General features: G+C 57.6%; 1 protein-coding gene across 1 annotated transcript in view; it reads right to left on the reverse strand.

Annotated features, from left to right (window-relative positions):
• The window catches only part of PODXL (podocalyxin like), a 95,414-nt gene that overhangs the window by 10,089 nt on the left and 62,789 nt on the right, over positions 1 to 22,536 (reverse strand). Inside the window, exons 5-7 of the mRNA XM_074975708.1 lie at positions 5,002 to 5,149; positions 1,555 to 1,616; positions 940 to 1,107 (exon numbers count right to left, since the gene is read on the reverse strand). Of these exons, the coding sequence (XP_074831809.1) occupies positions 940 to 1,107; positions 1,555 to 1,616; positions 5,002 to 5,149 (378 nt within the window). The remainder of the gene's footprint in view (positions 1 to 939; positions 1,108 to 1,554; positions 1,617 to 5,001; positions 5,150 to 22,536) is intronic.

Here is a 22,536-nt window from a genome sequence, read left to right on the forward strand (position 1 = left end):
TGCAAAACTGACTCTCGCCTCGGCTTGCCAGGAGCCACTCCAGGCTCGGGCCCCAAAGGTTTTTCAGCCATGTAACTTCTGCAGTTACCTCTATGATGAGATGCTAGATGGATTGAATGCAGGCTGGGGGGCTTGAAGCCAGACTTAAAAGCACCAGAGGGTAAGAAACTGTGTAAGGAGCAGATTGTTCCATAACTTTCCCTGCGGCTGGCTTCTGCCTGATTTCTGGAGGGCAGAGTCCGTGTTACAGCCGCTTGAAAAATGCCATTTTATTTTTTCACAGTAAATTTTAAACCCCCAAATTTTTTGTGAAAGAAATCAAGTCCTTGTGGGTGGGGCTCTCCCCTCTGAAAAACTTCAGGAGAAGTTTTAAAAAAAAAAAAAAAAAAAAAAAAAAAAGACCACCCGAAATACCAAAACCTGCTTGGGCTAACCAAAATTTGTGTCCCCCTAAGTCTGTTTTTCTTGCAGGGAATCAGAGTTTCATTGCTAACAGCCTGAGTCCCCAACTGTGGTTTCTGAGCTCAACAAAAAGTGATTTGCATCCAAATTCAGTTTCCATGGCAAAAAAATTCAGACTTGCTAATGGAATGTGGGGAAGCATGGGGGGGAGAGAAGACAGCGAGGGAACTTCTGCCTATCTAGCCTTCCAACCCAGCCATGCTGACCGAGCTGATCTTCATTCTGTGAGCCCACGCCCATCCCCACAGAATTCAGGCCAGCGGCCCGTGGTCCGAGCCTGGGACTGTGCGTCTGGTTGTAGCAGTCACCCAGTCCTCATGAGGGCACAGCACCCTGCCAGGGGGGTCGCTGCCCCCTGCCATCCCTCTGTTGTGCCTCCTGCCTGCTGATGTATTGAACACAATGCCCCTCCCCTGGAGGGTGCTGGGGATGTAACAGGAAGCCCAGGCGGGTGCATGGAGGCTGGGGGCTGGTTACCTGATCCTTCCTACGGGAGAGCCGCTGGTGACAGCAGCCGTAGATGGCCGCGATGAGCAGCAGGGCGCTGGCCATGCATACGATGGTGATGACCAAGGGCGTGCTGTACCGGTCCTTCGTCTCCGTCGCCAGGTGCTTGTCGGTGTAGGTGACATTGCTGATGCCAAGCTGACACGGGAAGGGAAGGGTGTGAGGGCAAATCCAGCTCCCCGCACACGCCTGCGTTGACTGGCTGCCTGCCCCTACACGCCCCCGCAGTCCCCCTTCCATTGCACAGCGAGCAGCCCAGTGCCTGGGTGCTGCCTGGCATGGCCTGTGCCCCGTTCAGCTGGATGTACGCAACCGAGAGACGCCGCCGCCCGCTGGGGCTCCACGCAGCCTGCGCAGAGGGGAAGGAGGACAGCAGAAAGCCTGAGTGAGCCACCATGCCCATGTTGCGATCCCCGGCCAGTCCAGGCACCTGGGGAACTAGCTGCTCTTAGTCACAGGCCTGTTAGAACCCCATTGCCCTCTGGTCCCAGAGCTCCAGCTGTCACCTCCCCGGCTGGCCCTGGAGTCTCCACCCAAAGAACAGGGTATGGATTGTCGGGGGGCGGGGGGCGCACGGAGACTTACCTTCTGCAGCTCGTCTTTCTGCGGCCCCAGCCGTTCAAACAGCTCCTCGGGCAGCGCGTGGGCTGTGGGGAGAAAGGAGTGGGTGGTGAGGGGCGGCTCCACCTCTGTGCTCTGAGGGGCTGCCCCACACAGCGCGCCGGGCCCTTGGCAGCGCACCTCGGCCTGCTACAGGCCGCCGCCTCCTTGCACGTGAGGAACCGGGGTGGCTGGGCCCAGGCCATGCAGTGAAGGAATGGCAGTACCTGGCCCGCGCTAGCCACGAGACCCCAGTCATCCTTCCTCAGCGCCTGAGGCTGTTGCAGAGACTCTGCCCAGCTGTGGCTGTGGGGTATGTGGGTTTAAGGCACTCATGCGGCTTGCTGTGCTTTGTTTGCTGCCTGGCTCCTCCATGTGCTGGAGCCCAGGGCTGTAATTCAAAGACCTTTCACTGGCGTGACATTGCAGGCCCAAAGCACGTGCAGTCAAGGGAACATTTGGACAGGGGGATTGTGGTGCCAGAGCCCCAGCTGGGGGAAGGCTGCCACAGCCTGCCCAGCCGCTGCCTGGGGGCTGTGACGCAAGTGGGGCAGAGCATTACAAGAAGGGAAGTGAGAGCTGGGGCAAGCCTCGTGGTACAGCTGATGGGGGGAGGCAGTACCCCACTGGCTCCTGCAGTGCGTGCTGCAGCCTGTTTGGGCAGTGGGTTAGGGCCGCAGGGTGAGCAGAAAAAGCCCTGGGACTGGGAGCCAGGGCTGTCTGCACTACAGGCTGAACCTCTCCAGGCCAGCGCTCTTTCATACGGTCACAGCTGCAATGCAGTGTGATTTTAGCTAGCTGGACAACCCATTATCATGGGCATGGCCAATTGGTGAGGGAGGGATAGCTCAGTGGTTTGAGCATTGGCTTGCTAAACCCAGGGTTGTGAGCTCTGCCTGTGAGGGGGCCATTTAGGGACAGAGGTCAAATGGGGGGAGGGAGAGTGCTTAGTCACTGCCAAGAGGGTAGGGGGCTGGACTGGAGTCAATTACCGGCTGAGGTCCCTTCCAGTTCTACAGATGCATATCTCCATCTGTTTTAACTATGGCCCCATAAAGTTTGTTACCAGTCCTGGCTCTCAGTGTTCTGTGCTGTTATTCAGCTGTAATTCACCCCTCAATGCCTTCTAAGAGCCCAGTAAGCAGTGGAAGTGTTAGTAACGTGGTCGACAACATGACCTCCCAGGGGGCTGGCAAATGCTCTTGTTCACCACCAGTCAGGTCCCAAGGGTGTCGGACTAGAGAGATTCAACCTGGCGTGAGATCGGCTTTTGGGGCTCCGTTTCTAGTCTCATAAGCACCCAGTGTTTCACACAACAATCTAAGCACATACTTGACTCACCGGGGCTGGGGGCCGGAGGAGGGGGGGGATCTACCCTACAAGTGATCACCCGCACCTGGCCCTGCCGGCGGCCTTGGCTTACGGGCTGTTTACTGCAGGGCCGGGGGAGGCCTGCGCACCCCAGGCACAGGAGGGCTGGTAAGCACAGCGTGCTCTTTGAGCTGACTGCAATGGATGCAGTGCTGGAGCAGGCGGGATGGGCAGGGTGGCGGCTGACTCCAGCAGCTCCCAGAGCACGCGTCGTTTGCCGGGCCTGCCCCTGGTGGCGCCCTGAAGGGAAGGCATTGTTCCCTGCAGCCCGAGGGGCAGGGGAACGGCCTCTGCCAAGCAGTGTGCACGGAAGCCTCCTGCCACCTGGGGCTGTAGGTGAGGCAGCCGAGCAGCCTGGGGCACTGGGGGAAGTCGCTAGCGGAGCGCTCTGCGGCATCAGCTGCGGCCAGGGCTGGTACCAGCCGCTCATGCTGGTGGATGGAGGAGCACCATGCAGTGCTCTGACCCTCTGTCTCCTCCCCACCCGTCCCCTGCAAGCAGGGCACTAAACAGTGAGGCAGGGGCTGCCGGCCTCGGCTGTGAGCAAAGCCCCACTCCGGTCACTCCAAGAGAAAGGGCGAGAGCCCCAGTAGAGGACCAGCTGCAGCAGATCCCAGGCAGCTGGCGTCTGCTTCTGCCCGGACGTAGGAGAGTCCTGGCTTGTCCTGCTAACGAAAGCTGTGGCTGTCAGCTCCTGGCCCTAAGGAGATGTGCAGGACGGTCATGTCCAGGCCCAGGTCAAACCCCGCCTGCTCCTCTGTGGAGGCCTAAGGGAAGCTGGTCCTCAGGGCACATCAACCATGGAAGCACCTGCTGCCAAGACAAACCTACCAGGGCTTGCCACAGACTGACACCTGAACTGGACTGAACCAGGGCCCCTGGAGGGACAGGTCGGTGCCCGGCTGCAATTCTGAGCTGAGCTGGCCACAGCCGTCTCCGGGCCCTAGGCAATGTGGGGGTGTGGGGGTGGCTCTGGGCACTCAGGAGGACTGGGCCCTTGGATGGAGGGGTGGAGCTAGGGGCAGTCAGCCAACTGCACCACCTGAACCATAGTGCGCCACCCTGGCCAGCCCTCAGTACCGCCCGGCCCACAACGCGCCGCCCCTGGCCAGCCCTCAGCACCGCCTGGTCCATAACGTGCCACCCCTGACCAGCCCTCAGCACCGCCTGGTCCATAACGCGCCACCCCTGGCCAGCCCTCAGCACCGCCAGAACCATAGTGCACCGCCTCCAGCCAGCCCTCAGCCACGCCCGGCCCATAATGTACCACCCCCGGCCAGCCCCCAGTGCCAACCAGAGTGTGGCTGCGCCTCCCTCATTCAGCCTGCCATGCCGCCTGCAGCCACCCCCAGTGCTGCCTGGACTGTGCCAGACAGGGCTGCTGAGGCAATTTAAAGGGCCCTGCTGCCGCTGCTTTTAAATTGCTGGGCCCCAGAGCGACTGCCCACTTTGCCCCCGGTCAGGCCCTTGTGATACTTCCTCACGTGCTGTGACCTTAGTGGCAGCTGAGCTGGCTCCCCTCAGCCAGCTGGCAGCCCCGTTTGGCACCTGTGCAGCCTGCCGGGCTGGCGTGTGTCTGTCACAGCCCAAAGGGCAACAGCCGGACCAAGGGCCCCAAACAGCCCATGATGGACAGTCCCTGGGCAGGCTGATTCCACAGTGCCAGGATTTCCACCGGGCTGCTTCTGTGTGTCCTGACGAAGCCAACAGCAGTGGCCAAACCTTTCCTCTTGCCCAGCCGGTAACAGCCTGTATCTGCACTCCCTGGGCTGGGAGTGGCATCGCTGCTGGGCTGGGGGGGCAGGGGGCCGAGAGGGTGAGCTGGGGGCTGGAGCAGGGCTGCGGCTGGGGGTGGAACTAGCATCCGGAGCCCGGACCAGAATGGAAGTGGCGGTAGAGGGGGCCTTGTTAGCACCACCTCCCCAGTGGGGTTAGCCCAGGCTCCACTAGACATTCCTCCATGTCCCTTTGGGGCCCCCTCACACCACGGGGCCAACAGGGCTTTAGCAGTGATACCCCTCCCCTTCCTCCCCGTCTCGCAAAGTCATCGCACGGGCTCACATTGCATCGAAACGTCGAGCACAGCGATCCGGCCGGAGGGGGGCCCAGCGACGGCCAGGCGCACGGTGCAGACGTCGCGCTGCGGGTTGAACTCCGCCTTCATGGCTTTGCACAGAATGTTGTGCAGGGACTCGTTCACCGGGCTGGCCTGCAGCGACAGAAAGCACACGTCAGCCGGCCAGCGCCCCTGCCATCTACAGCAGCTCCCGCTCCGGGTCTGCCTGCCTCCAGCGCCCCAGGTCACCGCCCACCCAGCACCGCAGTGCGCCGCGCATGCTGGGGAGGGGGCAGGTGCGTACATCCCAGCTCCACACCAGCCTCAGGAATGACCTGGCCCCATTGTGGGAGGGGGATGCGAGAACATGTGACCAACCCGCTTGTCCTCAGAGGTGGTACCGCCAAGTCGGGCTGGAGGCGTTGCTACGGTGACTGTGCCATGGAGGCATGGCCAGATTTACTTGATCGCGCTTGGGTGCTTACACGCCTCCCCAGCTGGCGTAGCGGTGCCTCTCCCAGTTGTCAATGCATTTCTCTGCCCCAGTGTTGCCGGCTTTAACCTCACAGCAGCCCGGTGCGGTAGGGCAGTGCTAGTACACCCATTGCACGGATGGACATGCAGCACAGTGCGGCTCAACGACTGGGCCACAGTCATATGGGAAGGCTGCGGCCCAGCAAGGAAGCAGCCCAGGTCTCCCACACCCCAGCCTAGAGCCCGAAGGCTAAGCCAGCTGCCCCAAGGACTATGGTGGGGCGGCTTGCAAGGGAGAAGCTAAAATGGAGGCAGCAGTTTCCAGGCTGGCGAGGGTGTTGCTGCCTATAAAGGGACTTAGGCCAGCACAACCCCTTGACCAGGAGCGCCCTGTTCTTTGCAAACACCCGCCCTGCTCGGACCTGACAAACTCACTTCACCAGGGGGCTGCAATCAAAAGAACAAGAAGAGCCATTGTTTCCAACAGGTTAAAAAGCTCAATAACTCAAGAGCCACAATGCATGTGAATATGAGATGGCCCTTAACACACAACATCAAACCACAACCCCTCGTTTAAGACCAGCGCACACGCTCTGATTTGTAATATGAGCCGTTAGCTGCAGGACATTCTCAGACTTCTTACATTTTCTATTTCCTCGCACTTTACGCATGTGTTTGTAGCCCTGTCTTCCCGACTTTCACTCCCGAACCCTCTCTCTCTCTGGAGGACGCAAGGGGAGCGAGCCGATGGTTCGAGAGCACCGCAGTTGCTATTTAGGGATCCGTTGTTCGTTTTTGGGCTTTTAGAGGTTCACCACTCATGGGAAATAATCAGGGGAGGGTTCTTTTGTTTTGCTTTGCAATGATGGTGTCGGGAGCCACCCACAAGTCCTTAAAGAGCCACATGTGGCTCTGGAGCTGCAGGTTGCAGCCTCCTGCTCTACACCAAACTTGTCCGGCAGGGTATTTGCTCATAAAAGAGACAGTGGGAGTGGTCATGGGGAGCTGGAGATACGCAGATGACTAAGGGCTGGCTATTGAAAGCACATGCTATGGCCATGGCATCAAAGTTAATGTAGCTGGGCAGAGGGCACTGTCACCCGCCCCTTCTGCTTAGCTGGCCGGATTGTGCAGGGTGCTATCGGTTGTCCCCGTGCCACCCCACGACCATGAAGAGCAAACCGCCAAACAATGGAAACCACGTGGGGGTGAAACGTTGCATTCTAGCTGGCAGGGAATGGCCTTGGCTGGGAGTAAAGACAAAAGACTCCTTCAGTTGGGGAGAGGAGACATGTCTCCCCATCCTTTCACCGAGGAATCACCTTGGGGAGCAGTTCTGCCTTGTGGAAAGCTGGCGCCTGGTCCCTGTGACGCCAGCCAGCTCCGCAAAAGCCCATGTGGCACTCAAGGCCAGGCTGGGAAAAGCCGCCGCTCTCAGCTAGGAAAGGGTGTAGCCCCATGGCACGGTTTTAGGCTTGTGTTTTGGCTTGTAGCCACTTGCTTCCATCCCCCCAACCCCGGTGTGGGTTCCAGAGGCCGCTGGGGTCCATCGTAAATAACCCGTTTTTCGGCTCGCGCCACATGTGGTGCGGGTTACAGGAGAGGGATTTACAGTTAAAAACAGGCCCGTGGGGTCTTCGGGCGGCAGAGGGCAGCTGGGATTTCCGCAAGCAGCCAGTGGGAGGGCGGGGGTAGCACAGGTGCCTGATTTGCAGGGCTCTGGGCCATGCCAACTGCTAGCCTGAGGTGAAGCCAAGGCTGGTGGAGGCCACAGGAGAGGGTGCAGAGGCGGGGGGGCACTGGGGAGCACCCCCACATTTTGCCGAGCCTCCTGCACATGGGCAACAGGAGGTAACGCCAGGCCCAGAAGTGGTGTCCCTGTATCACCTCCCTTTCCAGCCACCACGTCCAGCTTCTCCAAAGTGGCCATGACCCCCCACCGACGTCCCCCCTTCCCACGTATACATGGGACCACTCGCCCTGAGGTTCCCGCCTCTTCACCCCAGCACTGAGCTCCAGCTTCTTCAGCAGCTGGTGCTGCCTCGCCTGGGACCTGTTCTCCACCGAGCCCGGATGCCCCACTGGCACAGGCTGCACCACGCAGGGGACCCGTGAGCATCTGTCCTGGCTGTGGGCTCCACCTCCCTCTCCCCACGCCCACTTCTCCTCTGCCTTGCGGCTCAGCACCAAGGCCAGGAAGAGTTGCAAAGTCGCTCCTTTGAGCCAAGCCAAATCCACTTGGCTGTGATTTTCCCCGGGGCACTGCCGGCCTTACCTGAGGGCTGCAGCTTTTGGCGTTACAAGAAAAGCAACTCCCCGGGGGGCGGGAGCAGCTGGCAAGGCAAGCGGCAGAGGTTTTAACCTCTAAGGCTGACCTGGGCCAGGGCACAGGGGCTGCGTCTACACGTGCACGCTACTTCGAAGTAGCGGCAGTAACTTCGAAATAGCGCCCGTCACGTCTACACGTGTTGGGCGCTATTTCGAAGTTGAAATCGACGTTAGGCGGCGAGACGTCGAAGTCGCTAACCCCATGAGGGGATGGGAATAGCGCCCTACTTCGACGTTCAACATCGAAGTAGGGACGTGTAGCCGATCCGCGTCCCGCAACATCGAAATAGCGGGGTCCTCCATGGCGGCCATCAGCTGGGGGGTTGAGAGATACTCTCTCTCCAGCCCTTGCGGGGCTCTGTGGTCACCGTGGGCAGCAGCCCTTAGCCCAGGGCTTCTGGCTGCTGCTGCTGCAGCTGGGGGTCCGTGCTGCATATACAGGGTCTGCAACTAGTTGTTGGCTCTGTGTATCTTGCACTGTTTAATGAAAGTGTGTCTGGGAGGGGCCCTTTAAGGGAGCAACTTGCTGTTGAGTCCGCCCCGTGACCCTGTCTGCAGCTGTGCCTGGCTCCCTTATTTCGATGTGTGCTACTTTGGCGTGTAGACGTTCCCTCGCTGTGCCTATTTCGATGTTGGGCTGAGCAACGTCGAAGTTGAACATCGACGTTGCCAGCCCTGGAGGACGTGTAGACGTTATTCATCGAAATAGACTATTTCGATGTCGCCACATCGAAATAAGCTATTTCGAAGTTGGGTGCACGTGTAGACGTAGCCAGGGTGAGCAGGAGGGAGGGTGGAGCAGTTTAAACAGGGCCCAGTAGGAGAGCAGGCTGGATGGACGCTGTACTAAGAGCACTGGGGTGGGGTGGGGGAGCAGCCCTGCTCAGCCCCCACCTGAGGCACAGATAACTGGTACGCAGCTGTGCCAGGCAGGATGGACATTCTCTCTCGCTCTCTCTCTCTCTCACACACACACACACACACAGAGAGAGAGAGAGAGAGAGAGAGAGAGAGAGAGAGAGAGAGAGGCAGTTTTACACTGCAGCTTCTTTCTGCCAGTCCTGGGACCCCGAACAGCACCATGCCAACCCCCCTGGCACCACCACGTGCATGCTCTGCCCTGCACGGCCCCGTCACCTGCCCAGGAACCCTGAGCAGGCGCCGGCCCCTTCAGAGAGGATCTAGCTCAGGCTGTGTGCAGCTGGGAGGGGGGCACGTGGGTGCGGGGACTTTGGGGAGCAGAGCCCAGGGGAGCAGGGGGTGCCCAGGTGCTCCCAGAAGGGTGCAGGGCCGGGCTGAGCTGGGGAGCAGAGCCCAGGGGAGCAGGGGGTGCCCAGGTGCTCCCAGAAGGGTGCAGGGCCGGGCTGAGCTGGGGAGCAGAGCCCAGGGGAGCAGGGGGTGCCCAGGTGCTCCCAGAAGGGTGCAGGGCCGGGCTGAGCTGGGGAGCAGAGCCCAGGGGAGCAGGGGGTGCCCAGGTGCTCCCAGAAGGGTGCAGGGCCAGGCTGACCTGGGGAGCGAAGCATGAATGCTGGTCTGGCCCTGCTGGGCTGCGACTGCAGTTCATTTCACTAAGCCAGTTCGTTCATCCGGCTGCTCTCTCGCCCGGCTGCCTGTCTCCATCCGCTGTCTATTACCACAGCTCTCTGGGGTAGGACCCCTCCATCTGCTCTTGGTTCATATGGCAACCGGCACAATGGGGCCCTGCCATCCCGAAGCTACCGCCGCACACAGCCTCCGTGGGCAGACGGGCGGGGAAGCGCTGTCTCGCTGCTGCTGGGGCCTGGCACACGGGACAGCCAGGTGGGGCTGGGGCAGCCAGTGTGAGCCCTGGGGATCTAAGCCCCCTGACCCCTCACCTCTTAGGTAATTCCCTTCAGCCTTGGCCTCCGTTAAACTCCTGGGCTAGGAGCTGTGCCTTGCCAGCCAGCACCGGCCTGGGAACCACGGTACCTTCGCCTGAGTCCTCGGCCCCTTCCTTTGATGACACAAGCTGGGTCTTTGCTACGCCCCTGGGCTGGCAGCCACCAGCAGCTCAGCTGCTTTGTTCCTGGCCGCTGCATCTGCCCAGGGGACCTGACCTCCCAAGGAACAACCTCGCCCCCCTCTTGTCTAAATATTTGGGCAGCAGCTCAGGCGGTGACAGGATGCACATGCTCCGGCGGAAGGGACATCTCCCAGCCGCTGGCATGGGGAGGTCGTCTGCATTGTTAGGCCCCAGCAGGAATGAGAACCCTTGGCCACAGCTCCACGAGCCCTGTGCCTACCCTTTCGCTTTCCACTGGCCAGTTCCTCACCTTCCTCCGACCCCCCCAGGCCCAGGGCAGGCTCTGGCGGCGCCGGTCCTTTGCTCCGGCTCTCGCCACGTGTTGCTAACAGACGCACACTGGCGTCCCCAGGGGCCTGCTAAGCCCCGGTGGGGCCACGTCTTGTTCCTGGGCATGCCACGGGGAGGCCAGGCACAGCACACACAGGAACACTGGGCCCCTTTCCTGAGAGCGGACAAGGCATGAGCGGGGCGTGAACCCAGCACAGCAGAGGCCGGGGCCTCCCGGGGCCCTGACGTTGGCTAGCGACACCCAGAGTGACAAGAGCTCATTGCGGGCCCTGGTCATCTGCCGCTGCCTCCCCCTGCAAACAGCTCTGGCCCCTGGGCTGCTTATGCTCAGGTGGTGGTAGTGGGGGAGTTAGCACTGGCTGTCCCTCCCACCTGGCATTACCAGAGCCTAGTCCCAGGGCTGCTGCTGAGCTAGCTTGGGACATAGGAATTCTGGTTTCAAGTCCTGTTCGGCTGCAGGCTCCTTGGGCAGGTTTTCCAAAGACACCCATCAGGCACCGTAATGCTCACAGAAAGCCAGGGAGAAGGAGGCAGTTCAGTCCCACTGGTGCTTTCCACAGGCTTCTCCTCAGTGGCGCTGGGCCTCAGCCCCACAGCTCTGCCATGGGGCTCCCAGCTCTGCGGCAGCTCCCCGGCCTGTTGGGAGGAGAGACCCGCCAAAGCCCATGAGGTGCTCGGCTACGAGGTGAGAGGCCTGAGCCAAGCACCTGAGGCCAAGTAAGCAGCCAGGACTCGCCGGTATTGGCCGCGCTATGTAACGTCAGTGGCGTGTCGATGGCGGCTCAGTGACACGTGGGACAAGCGCTGGCCCCGGTGCGGTGCTGGGACTGGCCGAGGAGCGTCAGCCTGCTGGGCGCTGGCTCCCATGAGGCCCTAAACCCTCGCAGGCCCCGTGTTCGAAGGGATCGGTTCAATCGCTCCGGCCATGCGCCGGCACGTTCAGGTGAATGGACTGAGGAACCTGGTGCTGCAGAGAGAGACGCCAAGGCCTGGTCCCTGGCTGAGGGACGAGAGCAAAGCAGGCACCAGCAGCGTACGGGCGGGCAGAGCCGTGCCTGCCTCAGGCGCCTGCTGCCATGGGCTATGACGGGGACCAGGCCTGAGGCAGGCTCAGAGCATCCAGGCTGGAGCCCTGCGCAGACCTAGGCACCCTCCAGCCACTTCGAGACTTTCACAGGCACCTAGGTGTGCAAACCGTCTGGTGGTGCCCAGAGTCTGAACCCCCAGCCCTCACAATTCCACCCAGTGCCTCCATCTCACCCCACCCCGACCTGCACCCCCAGTCTGCATCCCACCCTGACCTGCACCCCATTCCTCCCAGAGTCTGCACCCCACCCCGACCTGCACCCCCCCATTCCTCCCAGTCTGCACCCCACCCCGACCTGCACCCCCATTCCCTCCCAGAGTCTGCACCCCATCCCCACCTGCACCCCCCCATTCCCTCCCAGAGTCTGCACCCCACCCCCACCTGCACCCCCCCATTCCTCCCAGTCTGCACCCCACCCCGACCTGCACCCCCATTTCCTCCCAGAGTCTGCACCCCATCCCCACCATTCCCTCCCAGAGTCTGCACCCCACCCCCACCTGCACCCCCCCATTCCTCCCAGAGTCTGCACCCCACCCCGACCTGCACCCCCCCATTCCTCCCAGTCTGCACCCCACCCCGACCTGCACCCCCATTTCCTCCCAGTCTGCACCCCATCCCCACCATTCCCTCCCAGAGTCTGCATCCCACCCCCACCTGCACCCCCCCATTCCTCCCAGAGTCTGCACCCCCCTCACCTGCACCCCCATTTCCTCCCAGTCTGTACCCCATCCCCACCATTCCCTCCCAGAGTCTGCACCCCACCCCCACGAGTCTGCACCCCATGCCCCAGCTGCACCCCCCATTCCTCCCAGAGTCTGCACCCCCCCTCACCTGCACCCCCATTTCCTCCCAGTCTGCACCCCACCCCCACCTGCACCCCCCATTTCCTCCCAGAGTCTGCACCCCATGCCCCAGCTGCACCCCCCATTCCTCCCAGAGTCTGCACCCCACCCCCACCTGCACCCCCCATTTCCTCCCAGAGTCTGCACCCCATCCCCACCTGCAGCCCCCCATTCCCTCCCAGAGTCTGCACCCCACCCCCACCTGCACCCCCATTTCCTCCCAGAGTCTGCACCCCATGCCCCAGCTGCACCCCCCCCACTTCCCCCCCACCCCCTGTCTGCATACAAACTCCCTCCTGCAACCTGCCCCTCTGCTACCCCCACACTCTCCTGCTCCAGCCCAGAGACTGCCCCCAGCACCCAACTCCCTCCTACAACCCACACCCGTCCCCCACCCCCACTCTCTCAGCCAGCCTCAGCGGGTGCTGCCGGGGGTGCAGAGCTGTTGGGCCGGGTGACGTGGGCAAGGGGCATCCTGGGCACCGCCATGTTTGCCAAACTGCCACCTCTTCTTGCGAGTGGCTGGAGTTTGGTGGGGGCTGGAGCTGGGCTTCCACCGAGGCAAGAGACTCCGACCTCTAGCCACACCCCAGAGCTGCTGCAGCCGGAGGTCTCTCCCCGCCCTGCAAGGCAGGCTCTGCAGACCCTGGAAGCTCAGCTTGTCCCCATCCCACCAGCAGCCAGGACAGGAGGGTGCTGCTGCCTCCTCCCCCTCCCTGCAGCACTCACCTGGGAAGGGACAGGCAGGGTGAACTGCCCCAGGAACCCCCTAAGTTGGAAGGAGGAGGGGCTCACTGCAGCCCCCCCCCCCCCGCCACACCTGGGAGAGGGATAAAGACCCCAGGAGAAGCAGCCATGGCGCTGGAGGAGGGAGGCCGGGGTGGGATGCACTGCTGGGTCAGGGACTGGGGCAGAAAAGCTGAGGAGATGCTGAAGTCATGGGGGCTGCAGAAATGGCAGGGCATGAAGGGGCTGAACTGAGGTGGGGGAGACCTGATGGGGTGCACTAGGATTGCTGTGGGGACTGGGTGGCAGAGGATTGATTTGGAGGTTGGGGGCAGAATAATTGCGGAGTGGGGGCTGGGCAGATGCTGGGGTGAGAGCGCCTGAAATGGGGGACAGCTCCCTTTACCCTGTAAATTTGGGGGCGTGGGCGGCACTAACGGCCTCAGTGACACACATCGGGGTGGGGCAGGGGGAGGTCAAAAATTTAAATATTGACCAACCGCCCCCCCCCACGATTCAGTCTTTGAAAAGAACCTCCATGCCGCTGGGGATGGCTTCCTGATGGGCTGGCGCCTGCTTCACCAGGTTTGGGCTGGGAAATTCCCACCGAGGCCTTAGTGGGTCCTTCGGAGAACCGTGAGGCAAAAGGAGTGAGCGCCAATGTGACTTAGCGCTGGAGATGGGCGCTGGCCTGGCTAACTCCTGGGATGAGGGGTGGGACTTCCCAGAGCGATGGACGGCGTGGGCCTCTCCAGCGGAGAGACGAAGACACGGCCTCCGGAGCTGAACTTTAAAAACGGAGAGCAAAGCGTGAGGAACAGGGAAGGGCGTGCGGCTCACAGGCAAACCGAGGGACCCCGCGGGGATGTTGTGCACGGAACGTCAGACAACATCCAATGCTCCCAGATGCAGTTGCTGGGGTCAGCTGATGCCAGCCAAGGAACTTAGTGCTGATGAGGGACTGGTTCCAGTCACAGGAACGTGACTGCCCTCTCCTACTTTGATGGTTGGCTGTCCTAGCCAGCGCCCGGTGTCTGACAACGAAACCTCAGGACGCTGTGGGACAGGACAGATCGACCAGGAGGCCGAAGTAGCCACACACCATTCAGGTGTTGCCATGCTCTGGAGTGGATGCCTGGGTGGGCAGGAGGATGGTCCTACCTCAATGGTCCACTCTGTCATAGCTGCCTCTCCAATGACTGGCCTCTCTGGTAGAAAGCCCCAGGCTCACTTCTGACAGGTCCTCATAGAACTATCTCAGCCAACTTCCAGTCATGCCTGTCCCAGGCTGTGTGGGCCTGCTGCCCTCGGAGGCAAACATCTCTGTTCCTCATTCCCAGCTTCCTGAACCTGCGGGTCCCCCATGGTTTCCATCGGCTCTGATGCCTCTCCACCCCTCAGAGCACTTCACATTCTTTGGCTGGAGTTGACAGGGCCTGATGGGCTGAGCTAATCTGGTTCCCACACTAGAGAATCTAAAACTAACATCCCCAAATGAGGTAACAGCACTTGAATCAACAAACCGCCCGAAACAGATGGACAGGGCGAGAGAACAGAGATTTCCCCAGCTCCGCCACTCCCCGGCTCTGCCAAGGAACTCCGCTCAGCCCGTGGTACGGCTGATGTGGGAAAATCCAGGCACCGAGGCAGCACTTACAGAACAGCCAGCTCGCATTCGCCCGACCCCACGTGAATGCCACTTCCCATGTCAGTCGCTGCTGCCCAGATCTCCAGGAAGCAAAGGCCTGTCCTCCCAGCCCTGATCCTTTCCTTTTCTGGTGGCCAGGGAGACAAGTTGTCCCAGGCTGTTCGACAACAAAACAAAGCCATGAGATGAATGAGGGGGTGCTTCTCCGAGGCCCAGCAGCGGGTTGCCCTGCCCACGGAAACCAGCCTCATGCTGGGGACATTCCACTGAGCAAGGGGCTTGCCCTCTAAAAATTCTTCCTGCAGCCAAGCGGCTGTCAGGCAAGGCCTGAGGGCTGAGTCTAGGGATCAGGAGAACAGCACTGAACTGGGACTCAGTGGATTTGGGCTCCGCTCTTTCGACACCAAAAGTCTTTTACCAATGTTAACGGGGCCAAAAAATGACTCTGCAGAAGCAGGAAAAAGAAGGAGTCTGGCTCACTTTGCTAGTCACTAAAATGCAGCCAGCTCTGGGTGGGGTGGGCAGTAGTTCACTAATGGAACAGTTCAAAGTGACAGCAGAGAAACAGCCGAATCGTCTAGCCAGCTGGAACAACATTCACCTTCTCTAAATCCCTCGTGTGGTCCCCTGAGCTGGAAGTTCGCTGGGACTCTAGAGCAGGGCTCCCTCTGATTTTTTCCACCTGTGGGCAGAATAAATTTTGATGTGTGCATGAAGGCACAGAAACCCACATTGCTGGCTCTGGGCACTCTGCTAATAGCTGGGCAGCACCTGAATCTCTCCTGGGTGGCTGTCCAAGTGCTTGGCTTACAGGGAACCCTGCTCCAGAGTTGAGACCCGCACCAAAACCACCAAGCCTTATAAATAGGTGGGTCACCAGCAAGACAGCCCCTGCTGCAGCCCAGCACCTAACCCCACGGTGGGGCCAGGGTTTAGATCTCACTTAACATACCCTGCCCCCTGGGGAATCAGCAGCACTGTGCCCAGGTCTCTCAGCCAAAGCTGCTCAGCAGGGTGTCCGGACAGAATCACAATGCAGGGCAGGATTGTGTCACGAGGCTCCATTAACTCTCCTCTCTCAGCCATTCTGAGCTCCTCAGTTGTAAGATGTTGCTGAAGTGCAGCCACCACCTGGGCTGTCTTGGCTTCTCCCCAGCCTAGAAGCGCCCACTAAAGGGCCTCCGATGCCCCCGTCAGGACTGCCTCAGCGCCATCATGCTGGGAGGTTGCAATGACATTTGTGGCATGAGACTGTGAGCAATGAGCAATGCAAGAGACGGACTAGAGAGGTGGCCACCTTGATGTTGGTACAACGCCGGGGCTATGCAGGAGACAGAGCTTTCTCAGGGGCCGGGGTAGGACGAGGGAATGAACCCCCCCAAGAACTAAGGCATAAAAACATAGAAACGGCCATACTGGCTCAGAACGAAGGTCCAACTAGCCCCATGCCTGTCTTCCGACAGTGGCAAGTGCCAGGTGTCCCAGAGAAATGAACAGAACATGTAATCATCAAGTGACCCCTCCCGTCACCCATTCCCAGCCTCCGACAAACAAACGCCAGGGACATCATTCTTGCCCATCCTGGCTAACAGCCATTGATGGACCGAACCTCCACTAATTTCTTCTTTCTAGTTCTTTTTTGAACCCTGTTAAAGTCCAGGTCTTCAGCTCATCCTCTGGCCAGGAGTTCCACAGACTGGTCACCAACTTCAGTACCCTCCACTCCAAGTGCCAGGGGAACTTCCCTGCCCAGCCCCCTCTAATACGAGCACAGAGTGGCCATACACATTACAAATGCCCAGTCCCGCCGAGAGGACCCTAACGAAAGAAGCCACTCCACTGCGCACACACATATCCCCCTGGGGCGAGGAGTACTGAGAACGAGCCCTAAATGACATCCCAGTGCTTAATGCAGGACTGACATAACTGACCGAGAGCATCTCAGCTTAGAATGAGCTCCGTTGCCGCTGGACAGATGGGGAGGCCAGCACAGGAGACAGGGACGTGGGACTCAGCTTGTCGCTGGAACCTGGAACGCAGGCAAGCTGCTTACAGCTTTCTGTGCCTCAGTCTGTAGTGCTCCTTGAGAGCCTCTGAACGGCAGCCACACAGTGCAGATGTGTTGTCTGGCGCGAGAGCCGCGAAGAGATGGGCTAGAATGGGGCTGAGAGAGCAGCAGTCCCAGGTAAGAGAACTGCCTGGCAGAGAGCCATAGTGTGTGCTTTTACATTAGGATGCTCTTGTGGTTAGAAGCTCTGACCAGCAGTCAGAATATCTTCTCTTTCTGGTTCCACCACGAGCTTGCACTGCCTTCGGCAGGGCACCTCCCCGTGCCTCAGTTTCCCATCTTTAAAATCAGGAGATCGATACTGACTGGATTACCCAGGGTGCATTGAGGCAGAGGGCTCAGACAGCCATCAATGGAAGGTGCAAGGAAAGGGTGAACCACCAAGTCTTCTGTGGGAGCTCCCCATCTTCAAAGAACTTTGCTGCCATTCACACACACTAATCTAACAAGACTTCACTAATTAGACTTCAGGCCTTCGTGGCTTCCAACCCTGTCCCCAGACCGCATGGCCACGTCCTTCGCTCAGGTCAAGGCAAAGCAGACGAAGATCGACCAGGTCAGGGGGTCGATTTTTGCATGCCTAGTGGGGACGCACGAGATGAAACGATCAGGGCTCAACAGTCCACCACTGTGCTCCTCAATCTCACAAGGACTAAGGGAGGACGGACTGATAGGTCGATTGTAAATATGCTGATTCCAGCGATGCAACTGCCGTAGCTGGAATCGCGTCTCTACGATTGACTTTAAAGTCTAGTGTAGACCTGGCCTCAGGTGGCCAAAGCTGAGGGACAGAGTCCAGCACTGGGAATGAGGTGACCTTTCTAATCCTGCCTCTGCTGCTAAGTCGAGTGACTTATCCTCAAGAGCATCCAGGCACCTAATGCATTTCAACAGGCGTGCACCCGAGCGGTACCTAAATACCTTTAACGATCTGGGTCTGCACATTTGTGTGACAGCTTTCCTCTTCTACCCTTTGTCTGGCTTGTCTAGATAAATCACAGACTCTACTTGTCTCTCCCTTGGTGCATGTATAATATCTACACCAGCACTTCCCAACCCCTTCAGTAACACGGCACACTTCACTGGGACAAACAATTCCACCCACTTTTTTCAGCTGAATCGATTGCTGATAGATGTCACGTTTACTGCGGTTACAGTCTTACAAGAGAGGTTTGCAGCACGACGGCGCACACAGCAAGCGAGGCAAGGATCAAATGCATTCATGTTCCAAATCCACCACAGAATACACCATCTCAGACAGCGAGTGCAGGTGCATTTTCAAAATCTGCTCAACACCACGCTGGGGATGTTGCATGAACAAGTAATCACTAAAAGCAGGTTCCCATGCCCGCCAGCCACTTGGAGCCAGGATGTGGCATTTAAACCATGTCCCAACTCCAATGGCAGGGAGAAGGGGCGGGCTCCTTGCCAGCTCATCTGAGCTGGGAAGCAGCATTTCAGCTGCCTCCTAGCATGAACTGGGTCCTACAAGGTCGGTGTTTCCCCTGAGGGTGGCTCTGCAAAGAACCACGGCAGGGGGAAAGTTAATGAACCTCACACCGGCTGGGACTCAGGCAGCCTTGCTGCTTGAGCCCCAGCCAGCAAGGGGTCATCAATTTCCCCCTATGGCAGCTCTACAAAAAGCCACAGCTCGGGGAAATTGAGGAAATTTCATGGCACATTTAAGCAGTTCTCAAAGCACACCAGAGTGCCATGGCACACTAGTTGAAAACCACTGGCATATGCCATACAAGACAATCTGGGTTGGGGCCTGTAATACAGATTTGAATCAATCGTAGAACTTAAGTTCCCCCTTTGGTAGCACTCAGTTTGCTGCTTTCCCTCATGTTACGAAGGGTGTGAGACTCTCTCCCCTGACCGCCAAGGTCTGGCCAGAAACTCATTTGCCAAACTGTGAGGGACAGAGGGGAAGCAGAAACTGCAGGTTCTCGATTATCTGCTTAGCTTAGAAGACATAAAAATTGTTCCGATTTTCAGGAGTCCCCATCTGAGTGAGGTAAAGGAAGGTGACGGGAGGTGCCTCAGGCACTGGCGAGGCAGGAACCGTTTAATACTGATGGGATGCACAATCATACTAGTTCTGCAGCTGTTTAAATATTTAATTAGCACGCGGTGTAGCACATTCCAGATAATTAGGATGGCCTAAAGAAATCAAAGCTGCAGACTTCCTGACTAGCCTGCCAGAAGATGTGATAGTGCAGCTCCCATAAACACACCCGAGATGTGATTGATGCCAAGCCATGAGGTTCACATGCTGACTGCCCTATGCAGAAAATGAGCTGGAGAGTGGTTGCGGGGGACTCAAAGAGGCTCATATCAGCACAAAGGGGCATTTCATGGGGGTTTTCTTCCACATGTAAACAAAACCCATCTCTGCCTTTGAGTGGTGCCACTGTTAGGAACTCTGGCTGCCTAGACACCACCATCACGACAAGACCCAGTACAAAGCCTTCAGCACTAAGCACACATCCCTGGTGCTAAGCCCCGTTAGCTGTGAGTAGCAGACTGTTACAGTCACAGTCACACACACCAAGTCAGTGTAGTATATGTCCTCTACTCACAGCCTTTCTGAACATCTGAGGTTGTTGTTGGGTGTTCATGACCCCCTTTGGGGTGTAATTTTGTAACAAATACAGCAGGTTCTCCGCAGGGTCCACCTTTGGGACTGTCAGCACCCAACACACAAACTCTGCCATTCAGGCGATGGGAGGAACTCACTCCTTGAGCTGTGCAAAACAACAGGCATTTACAGTCGCCAGGGCCTGCTGCAGAGCAAAGAGAACCCCACGCTACAGCCAGTGTGTTAGACAAACAAGATTAAAATAAGCGATAGCCAGTTTGGGAGCAAATTTCAGGGTTTGTAAATAAAAGGCGGGAGAAACGTTTTCATAAATTAATATGTGCACGAGGCCATTGAAATCTAGGGGTTATATGTGGTGTGGCTTCAAGGAACAGATTTAGCAATTTAATAGAGATCAGAACGGGACCAGATTCTCCCACACCTGCCTACAGCAGAGTCCTTACACTTTCCACTGAAGCGCCTGAGACAGGATCCTGGGGTAGACTGAGGCACAGACTGATCAAGTCTGGCAATTCATATGTTCCTGTGTTAAACTGCCCCCTGCCGGTTATAAATCTGTCTAGCGCTCCTGACTGACAACATGGAAGTGAAACCAACTTGAAACACCAGCAGAACAAGCTGGTGTGTCTTCATCCCCCGGGCCAAGGGAAAGGGACCAGTAGGGAAAAGTAAAGAGGAATATAGGGAGAACCAGACTGGATTGGCCCTGAAGTCCATCCAATGTGGAGTCCTGACTCTAACAGCGGCCAATACAATTTGCTTCAGAGGAAGGTACAAAATACCTCAAAATGGGTAATTCCGAACTAACTTGTCCATGGGGGAAGTTTCCTCCTGACCTCCTCATGGAGTGGTTGGTTTATACCCTGAAGCATGAGAGTTTATCCCTCCCAGGCACGTGTTGTTATTTTTAAGCATGTCTAATGCAACTGGGGATGTTTTGTCCATATTAATGCCCAACCCTAAGCAATTAAGTCATCGAGGCATTAGTTGTGACACAGATGAAGACACAGATGAGGTTTTTAGTCTGACAGTGTCCCTTTAAGCAGCTCATTTTCCTCCAAGTCTTCTTTAAACCCTTGTACACTGAGTGGAGTGTAGGTCATCTACAAGTCTCCTCCACTTCACTCTGTCCTGGGACAAAACTTCTAGCTGGCTCCAGGAGTACCCCGGTTGTTATCCTTCAGTCTCAGTAAATCTTCATGTCCTATCAGGTCTTCCTCTGTCACGTTTTCCTTGCAGATTCCACATGAGATCTTGATGGACTCTGCTGGAAGATGGTTTGCTGAGAGTGTGGTCCAGCCATCCCCACTTTCTTCTCTTGATTTCAGTGTCAATTACTTCTTGTCCTGCTCTGTTCCAAAGCTCCTCATTTGTGACCAAGTCTTGCCATTAGATGTGAAGGATGTGCCTCAGGCATCTGGTTATGAATGTCCGGAGCTTGTGATTTGAAGACTGGTTAGTACACCAGGTCTTGCCTGCACACTTCGCGTTTGTGCTGAAGCTGGACAGGACACGTCATACGAATGGAGGAGTCAAGAATCCCTAAGCAACTCCTCTACGGTGAACTCTCCCAGGGCAAAAGGAATCAAGGCAGGCCTCGCAAGAGGAATAAAGACTGCATGAAGGCCAACATTGCTCATGCTTGTTTAAAACCAGGTCAGCTAGAGCAGCATGCAAAAGACCGGACAGGCTGGCGTGCTCTCGTACAACATGCATATGACAACTTTGAAGAGCAGCAACGCATACGCCTCATTGATGCTCGTGAGAAGAAGAAAGCAACACCAGCCGCTGCACCAACAGAGCCAGGACAATTCCCTTGCTCCCCACTGTGAACGCCCAGGCCGGTCAAAGCTTGGACTCCTCAGCCACATGCGAGTCCACAACCGATGAGCCTGTGCAAGCTCAAGACGTCATCGTCGGACACGACGGACTGCCTACTGTACAGTTATGTAGCAGCAAGAAAAAGAAGTGGTGACTGACGACCAGCTGGTGGCAGCAGTGAGTCATTTCCCAACACAGATCTTGCGTACCAGGCTGTGATCTAGGTCCAAGCTGGTGCCAACCTCACCAGAGTGCTTTCAAGGGGCAGCTGGCCAGCCTTTATATTATTAAGAGGCCAGAAGTGACTCAGAGGCCTGGCCTCTCAGCAATGTGCATGGCTACCACTCCCAGAGTCCCTGCCATTTTCAGGGCCTCCGTGAGGCATGTTTGGAAGCCGGCATGGTCAGAAAGGGAATCGATGGTGCTTCAAAACTACTTCTGAGTCCCTGTAAGCTCCATCCCCCGGGGGTGGGGGGCAAGCTGGATCCAGGAGGGAACATCTTCACCTGTCAAATAAAGCGCACATGTGCGTGCACACACACAGACACACACAGACAAACACACACACAGAGGAGATGGTGATGGACAGGGGCCGACAGGCTGAGAAATAAGGAGGGAGCTTGTTAGCATTAGAACTGCCGTGATCAGTATGAAAAAAACCACACAACGGACTCTCATGGAAGGGCCTCAGTGCGCTTTACAGACTTTCAGTGACTGTGTCTCCCTGTCTTCCACAGACACAAGGGAAGTTTAACTGGCCCCTCTGAGGCCACACAAGCAGAGCCACGAAAAAGACCCAGCAGTCCTCCCTCCCTCTGACTCAGTATTTAGAACCCAGAGCTTTAGACCGTTCTAGAGCAACTCTGAACCGGCTCCACAAACACGAAGCAGCTGCTAGCGTACTGTGGCAAGCTGGCTGATCGCACAACGCTGGCTCCTCCTCTTTTCCAAGGTGCTACGCCACCTTACAGACAGCCGAAACAACAGGCAACTAAATCCCTTTCCGAGACAAGCCTCTGTCGTGGTAGCCACAAGGCTGCTGTGACGGTGAATGAGAAGTGAGGGCTCCATGAGCTGCGGTGAGGGCCACATTCAGAAAGATTCCAAGTGCTCCTGGCAGAAGAGCTAAATGCTGGCTTACCCATTTACCTATAGCAGTTTTACAGTGGTAACTCCCCTCCCCTCAGGGGAATTGCCCCTGATCCTCCTCCATGGAAGCAAGAAGAGAATGGGGGCATCTACCTCACAGAAATTGGCTGTTAAAATCATGTCAGCAGTGAAGGGGAGGCAGGCAGACAAGAGGGTGATCAGAAAGATGTGACGTGTGTCCACTCTTACAGCCCACCATAGAGGGAAATGAAACTTGTAGCTGCAATGGTAGTTTTCCAGAGCTGTGAGGCACTTTTGGCTAGTCCTGAGAGGTACAGGATTGTAACTGCGCCTGGCCCCTTGGTCTAAGAGGGCATTTTGACTATTACACAGCAAGCGTCGGATTGCAGGGATTGTAACAGTCATTTGTTGCATGGCAAGTAAGCAGACAGGTTAGCTTCTGCTGTGATATTCTTAGGTCTCATGCAATAAACAAGGTCCGTCTGTGCTAATATTTGGA

The sequence above is a fragment of the Carettochelys insculpta genome, chromosome 1, assembly GCF_033958435.1.
Source record: "Carettochelys insculpta isolate YL-2023 chromosome 1, ASM3395843v1, whole genome shotgun sequence".
NCBI classification, from domain to species: domain Eukaryota; kingdom Metazoa; phylum Chordata; order Testudines; family Carettochelyidae; genus Carettochelys; species Carettochelys insculpta.